General features: G+C 42.8%; 2 protein-coding genes across 3 annotated transcripts; both read left to right on the plus strand.

The window, feature by feature from the left end:
- The first annotated feature begins 309 nt into the window (after positions 1-309).
- LOC9269202 (protein VACUOLELESS GAMETOPHYTES) lies at positions 310-1,761 on the plus strand. The gene has a single exon (XM_015790819.3). The coding sequence runs from the start codon at positions 439-441 to the stop codon at positions 1,216-1,218; it is 780 nt and encodes a 259-aa protein (XP_015646305.1). The 5' UTR covers positions 310-438; the 3' UTR covers positions 1,219-1,761.
- A 2,897-nt stretch (positions 1,762-4,658) lies between these two features.
- LOC4343875 (uncharacterized) lies at positions 4,659-7,355 on the plus strand. Of its 2 annotated transcripts, XM_015790043.3 has the most exons (8): positions 4,728-4,966; positions 5,137-5,269; positions 5,900-6,022; positions 6,120-6,173; positions 6,366-6,412; positions 6,650-6,745; positions 6,940-6,991; positions 7,109-7,355. In XM_015790043.3, the coding sequence occupies exons 1-8, from the start codon at positions 4,871-4,873 to the stop codon at positions 7,126-7,128; spliced, it is 621 nt and encodes a 206-aa protein (XP_015645529.1). In that variant the 5' UTR covers positions 4,728-4,870; the 3' UTR covers positions 7,129-7,355. The 2 variants fall into 2 exon arrangements, with proteins under 2 accessions (XP_066168707.1, XP_015645529.1); XM_066312610.1 differs by lacking the exon at positions 5,137-5,269 and having other exon boundaries at positions 4,659-4,966.
- The last annotated feature ends 211 nt before the right edge of the window (positions 7,356-7,566 follow it).

Here is a 7,566-nt window from a genome sequence, read left to right on the forward strand (position 1 = left end):
ATATTAATATGGCGTTCATGAAAATATTTATAGTTGAGAGTGAAAAATGTATGATTTTCGTGTCTAGAGGTTAATTTGCACTCATCCAATAATTTAGAGGGTGTAATAGTTGAGAGTGAAAAATGTATGATTTTTGTGTCTAGGAGGTTAATTTGCACTCGTCTAATAATTTAGCGGGTGTAATTTGGACTTTTTTCCATACAGAAATGGGCACTGAGTCAAACAACACCACATCATTAATTACTGCAGTAGACTGTGAGCCTGTGAAGATGGTATAAATGTATGCTGAGCGCCTAGAGGCACGCCGAAGCCAGACAGGCAGACACTAACCGTGGAGTAGTCTGATCGATCTATAGAAATACTAAGTAGTAGAACACAGTACTGTAGCCAAAAACTAGGCCAAGAGAGAGATTGGGCGTTCTGAGCGTAGCCAAAGACATGGCAACTGATGCCCACATAACACACTTCGCCCATCCACAACACCGCCTTCTCAAGACCCCGTACAGCAGCGCCTCGCGCCATGTCTGCGACATCTGCGAAGCCAAGCTCTCCGGCCTCGTCGGCTACCGCTGCAACGCCTGCGACTTCGACATCCATGAGGCGTGCGCCGACTACTTCAAGGAGACCATCTCCTTCTTCGCCCACCCGTGGCACACCCTCACGCTCTGCCGCATGCCTCCTGAGAATAAAGGATGGGTATGTGACCTCTGCATGGAGCATTGTCCCCCAGGAAATTTCGTGTACCGCTGCATCCAGTGCAAGTTCGACGTGCACCCCCTGTGCACGTTGCTCCCTCAGACGATCCGCAGCCCGCTTCACCCACACCACGACCTCAACATGGTACCTTCTTCAGGGCACTGCAATGCTTGCCCTGAACGTTTGCCCGTGTGGCACTACATCTGTGGCCCTTGTACGTCTCCGTCTTATCGGCTACATATCGGGTGCGTCTCTGGCGCGCCAAGCGGTGTCGGTCAGGGTAGCGGCAGCACCACCAACCAGAACAACAGTAGCAGCCGTGGCCAGGGCACCGGCAACACCAGCAGCGGTGCCAACCAAACTACCAGTGATGCTCGGAACACTACTGCTGTTGTTGAGCGGAGCCGCAGCACTAGCGTCAGCAAGTTTCTCCTCAAGAAAAGCTTCATGATAGCGATTGACCTAGCAACCGGCGGGCTGGCATCGCCGGTGCTCGACGTCCTTCAAGCGGTCCTCGATTAATTGCCACGTCGATGATCACCAGGCCTGTTTGGGTCATATATGTATGTGTGTGCGATCACCTGTCGTTTCAATTCCGTTTTGAACTTTCTTTTCCTCCAATAATGTGTAGTAACCCGTTGTTCGATCCACCGGGGTTATAGGCTAAGTCAAGTCAACCGTATATGCTCATCGAATCGATCGGCAAGTCTGTTAGTATATCTTCTTCGTGAATTGGGATCGCATGCAGTTTGTATATGGACTGCAAGTTAAGCTACTGCAAGCAAAAGGAGCCATCTATTTTGTTGATGAACGGACTAGATCCTTAGCTACAGTGAATGTAAAAGCAGTACTAAACAATGTTGCTACAGTTATCTACAGTACCCGGACGCATGTTAGCCCTTGGATCCGGATCTAACAGCTGATAGTGGACTGCATAAGTTGCAGTCACACTACCAACTGCACCGGATCCAAATCCCTTGTTCGTGTCCTGTGTTTTCTGTACGCCTTATGGATGTAATGTTCAAATAATTAAGCGATTGTAATCGAATATTTGTTGGGATAAAACTAAAAGATGTACTCAAATATTGTTACCAACAACTTAACTGTATTTTTTAGTTGTTCCAACAACTTTAAATCTTCCAAATGTTTCCACAAATCTTACCTTTTGTGGCATTTCAACTAAACGTACTTTTTTTAAAAAAAAAAACTGTTTGATTTCTTTTTAGCACCAAGATCTGCTATATTCTAGTGTACTAATTAGAGTGTGCCAATTAGCACCTATCAACTTGCAAATTTCAAATATACTAAACCTTATGTGTTTAAAATGCTTTCAACCAAAAATTTATCAACTAAATAATCTATCAACTATGATTGGTGGCAACCCTTATAATTTTCTTTCTGTAAACATTGTTTGAAATTACAAGTTTATTTTGATTGTATTGCTAATTTTCACAAAATGTACACTGCTAAAATTTGTAATTTCAGGTAAAATGCTTTCAACCAAAAATTACAATAGTTTTTTTCTGTAATTTTTATCAGAAATGTATTGTAATTTGACTTGTAACCTTGTATCCACATATAAGAAATCATGTAAATTAGTAAACTAGTTCTGAATTTAAACAGGATATAACTATATGTTCCAATTTAGATCTCGTACTGCTAGTATTTGATTTTAAACTTAGCTCATGATTCTTTTTTTGCTGCGAACTAATCAAATTTCTCATCCCATTTCTTATTGGATTTTGCAAATTGATCAACTAAATCGGATCAAAATTTTGGTGAGTTTCTAAACTAATCAGTACAGATTATACATATCATTCATGAGTTAGAAAAGACTTAAGTAAATCAAATATCAGAAATACTGCGTTCACCTTTATTGTTCAAATTGATGCTATCCATTTGAAGTGAATCTGAATTGTTCTCCTGTTCTCGTGGGGCTGCAAAGCTCATCATCTGAAGAAGGTGAAGAGGCCGAGAACTGACGGAGGACCGGGGTGGGGAGGGCGCCGAAGGTGTTATTGCCAGCAGAGGGGTCGCGGGTAGTCACCGCCGCCAGGAAGGACTCGAGGCCGACGAATGCAGCCACTGCGGCAAAAGGCGTGAGCAAGGAGGAGACGAGGAGTAAGGGGATGAGGAAGGGTGGGGCTCAAGCCATGGCCGATGGCCGGCAAGCGGAGGGGACCTCCACCCGTTGACTTCGGTATTCGTCGCCCCGATTTCTTCCTCCACTGGCTCTTCCCCGCTACCAATTTGCGCCGCGCGCCACCGCCGATAGGCTCTCGGGTTCAACATTACTAGAGGTCTCCCTATTCCAAGTCTGCGTGGCTATCCTGGTTCCGGCAAGGGCTCACCACTACAGAGCCTTCTTTGCGCCTCTCTGCAACAGCCACCATCACCACCCACCTCTGCGGCGATGTGGGTGGAGGAGTTGATGTGGGCGGTAGAGGCGGCGTTCGCGGATGGGGTCGTGGAGAGAGGAGGAGGACAAGCGGCTTCTGAGCGAACTCGAGACAGGACGCTGCCTCCGGTGGGCGGCGAGGCCGGCTCCCGTCCCGTGCGGCTGTGGGGGAAGAACGGGCGAGGGGAGCGAGGGGTGAGGGGAGGACGATGTCATGCTCCCGGATCTTGCCTCTCTTCTAGTCTGCCTTGCCATCGCCGTCATCGATGGCCACCGTCGGTGTCCTTCCTCCATCGAGCTATCTTTTCCCGTGAGCGACTGTCCTCTTCACCACCCGTCGCCGGCCGCCATGCTTCTCAGTCACAACTGAACAAAGAGATATAGGTGAAGAGGCATTGACATGTGAGGCTCACACTGACTCAACATTATTAATTCGGGTCAAATTTTTACGTCGGACAAAACCACATGTCATACTTCTGTCGGACCTACATTACACGGTTTTAACAGTTAATGACCCGTTGTATCTGATATTTCGGTCTAAGGATATAAAAATCAATTTCGCTGGCAAGTTGAGGGACCTAAAATGAAGGGCGTGTTCACTTTGATGCTATTTTTAACCTTACTAAATTTTGGTAAAGTTACAAAAAGTGGCTATATTTAGTTTGCTATCAAATTTTGGTAACTATATAAGAAACCCTGCCAAAATTTTAGTAACTATGCCATAGCCAAAATTTGGTAAGGTTTTTTTGGCATCAAAATAACGGAATTGCTACATATCTGGCGACAGATTTTCTGTTAAAAATCAGTCGATTTGTTGACCGTATGATTTACTTTGAGATACGTGTATGTGCCATTGAGTGAAAAAAAAAATGTCGCTAGAACAGGGAATCGAACCCATGATGTCGGGATGCTACGACATGCATCGTACCAACTGAGCAAGCAGCAAACGACTACTTTCTTTCTATGCGTAACTTTTTTTAAAACTTTCACTGCAGTTACACTACACCCACTCACAACATAGTTATACCACGATTAAAACGTAAGTGCACTACAATTACAATGTAATTTTAAGTATATGCGGGTGTAATTTTTGTTTTACATGTACGGAATTTTTTACTCATCGTTGTTTTGTTGCACTATAGTTAACTTAATTGTTTGAGGTGTGATTTGATATTTTTGGGACTATATATACCGTTATATTTTTCATAAAATAAATTTACATTGCAAGTACCCAAAGTTACATATGTAATTTTAGTGTATTTACACTGTAAGTTTCAAAATTACATATGTAATTTCGGTGTATTTACACTGTAAGTTTTAAAATTATATATGTAAGTTGATGTAAATAGATGTAAGTTGCTTGTTTTTCCTTTTCTTTAAGCATCATTGACGTGATTACCGTCCGGTGACTGACGTACGTGGATATGTTTTCATTTGAACCGCACGTCGTGGTGGCTTGAAAATCCGACTGATTTTCTACTAAAAATCTGTCGAATGATTTTCAGACAGTCCCTCAAAATAAACATGCTCGAACTTATTCCATCTACAGCCGAACTGACGTGCAACCTGGTAGCTCGCAAAGCCCAATAGTCACCATGAGGCCCATAAAAAGCCCAACCGCCTACCCTAACACAGCCAGCCCGGGACCACCACGCCGCGCGGTACCGCCGCCGACGCCGCACTTCCCCTCGCGCCGCGCCGCTGTTCTCTTCTCCGGCCGCGCTTCTGCCGCGCGGAGAGGTTCGCCGCCTCGATCGACATCCGTCCCCCCTCCAGATGGCGTCCCGGGGCCGCGGGAGAGGCCGGGGGAGGCGGGGAGGAGGGTACGGCTTCGACCACCCGGCCAAGCACACCCCCCACGAGGATTTCCCGGTGAACCTCCTCTCCTCTCCACTCCATTCCCCGCTCCGCCATCCCCACACTTCCCTGCACCCATTCTTTCCCTCTCCTCTCGTTGTTGCTGCTGAATGCGATTTTCGCCATGCTCGTGGTGTGATTTTTTTTTGGGGCGATTCACCGGATTTGGGCGTCGGTATATTCAGGACATCACCCTGCCGGAGATGACGTGCGCCAGGGCGACCATGGAGGAGAAGGCTCTGATACAGTCCACCTTGAAATTTGAGGATTTCTGGAAGACTTCTTGCTACCACCTGGAGGAGGATGTCCCCAAGAAAAGTACTACTATGGCTCAACTTATCGTGACAATGCTTAGTTCTTCTTCCTGCCCATTAGGATATCTTGCTTCTCGATTAATACAAATCGACTATATATGTAGCATAGGTCAGATAGTTAACACATGTTACAAGAAGTAATTCATGTTTATTTTGAGTTGTTGGGTCAAAGAATTGGGTACTGAAGTGTTTTACTGGAGCTCTGGCTTATTTGGACTGACTGTCTGTTTTACTGAGTGGAACCTGTTATGGTTTCCTATATATTGTTGAACTTTGATGGACTACATAATTTTGACTTCGACATGCACAGAGAACTTTCTCTTGCATTCAGCTTGGTGTTGATATGGGGCCTAGAATCCATAAATCATAATATTCTTTTGGGCCTTGCTTCCCTGCGAGCTCAATTTAACCAGAAATTCATCATTTTAGTACCTACTCTTCTTTTGTATTAGCCCTATCTATATCTCCATTGAAACATTTTTACAAATTAATGAACATTTCAGCCTCTTTTTTTTCCTTCCAAGCAATCAAGCATCCTCTGGTTTTGCTTCATTCCTTGCATTTGTAGAGATTTGTGCTTGCTTTTGTAGAGCTATTTCTGATAAGTTTTTTTTGTGTGTTGATATCCCATCAGAGAATGATGATAAAGAGATTGAAAGGTATTCTGATAGGAAACGTAAGACACATTCCAAACGTGAAGCTCTTGCGTCATATCTTATACTAACTCCTGCAAATTTCCCTGTGGAACTAGTGCAAGGTAATCTTGATTTTTTTTTTTGTATTTCTGTACATATAAAATTTATCTGCTATGTTGTTGCAGCAGAATACTCTCTTGACATTTTGTTTCTTTTCAGGTTCTAAGCGAGGACAGCCAAGCAGTAAGAAGCTGCGTTGGGATAGAAGCTCAGGTTTGTTTCATAAAGAATGATGTCCCTTTTGCTTCTGTCATGAACTTTAGCAAACTGCATTGCTTGCGGGGTTGTACGATTCTGTTGTCATGTCTGTTAGCAGCAATAAAATCTGAATTATCAATGCTACTGCTACATGTTGTTCATCCATATATGTGTCGATCCTTACTTGGATCTGACCTTTTTTGACAGATGATCAGGCATTTGAAGTTTTTGAGAAGCTTGAAGAGAAGCACAAGGCAAGAGCATCATCCCTAATCTTTCAGTTTTTCAAATTTTCATCAGCTCATCTATCTAAAATCAATTTTTGATAACATCTATGCATTTTAGACATGTTACTGCTTTTCGGTCTGAGGCTGTGGACTATGATACTAATATGGATGCACTAAGCACCAACAAGAAAGCAATTCCGTGTTTTTGCTAGTTTTGTTTGTTTCTCTTTTTCACCATGTTAATATGGTTTTTTGTACTTCTAGGACGGAGACAAGAAAACAGAAAAGGATGGGGATGATGAGGATGAACATGAAGAGGAAGAAGTAGAAGAGGAGAATTCAGATGATGATTATAATCAGGTGGGTACCTTGGAAGTTACACCTTGAGGTTTTCATTTATGTGGAAAAACGGCTATTAGATGGCTCATTTTTTGGCAAAATTATGTGGTGTGTATGTTTCTTCACATGTTGGAACACATATGAATCATTTTTTTTTTTTTTTGGAATTGTAATTTATCATCTCTTTAGCACTCTAATACCTTAACTTCCTGTAGAATATCGAGTTTGATGACGACGATGATGACTGGAACCAAGAGGAGGAAGCACGTAAGTTTAAATTTGAACTTCTATTCATATCAGATCTATCCTTCTCTCTTCCTAAAATGGACTACTGGTGGTTTTGTTAAGATTACTAATGAAAGCATTCTCTTTTTCTTCTGACAGATGAAGACTACTATGATTAGAGCCACTGTCTACAAAAGTTGTCCAATATCAAGTTTTGTTTCTGTTCATTTTTCTCTATAGTACTTGCTAGGTGATTAGAGGTAAATGTTTTCCTGTCAATATGCGGTATCAGAAACTAGGATCTGTCTGAATTCTGAAATATGGAGTAGGCTGCTGCTACTGTTCCTATTGTACTGAAGACTGGCAAGAATTGATTTATATGTTCTGGGATGTGCTTCGTTCGATATTATTATTCCCACATAGTATTTGCCTTCAAAACTGTACGCGTTTAAACATTCCGGACATTGTTAAACAGAAATTCGAAAGCTACTTGGCATCTTTCTCCAAAATCCAAAGTAACATGTGTACGCTAAGAACTAATATGAGATAATATAGTTGATGTATGTGTACTAATAAATGTCAAGTTTTGCCTGTAAAAATTATGCATTTTTACTAAT

The sequence above is a fragment of the Oryza sativa genome, chromosome 7 (assembly GCF_034140825.1).
Source record: "Oryza sativa Japonica Group chromosome 7, ASM3414082v1".
Classification (NCBI taxonomy): domain Eukaryota; kingdom Viridiplantae; phylum Streptophyta; class Magnoliopsida; order Poales; family Poaceae; genus Oryza; species Oryza sativa.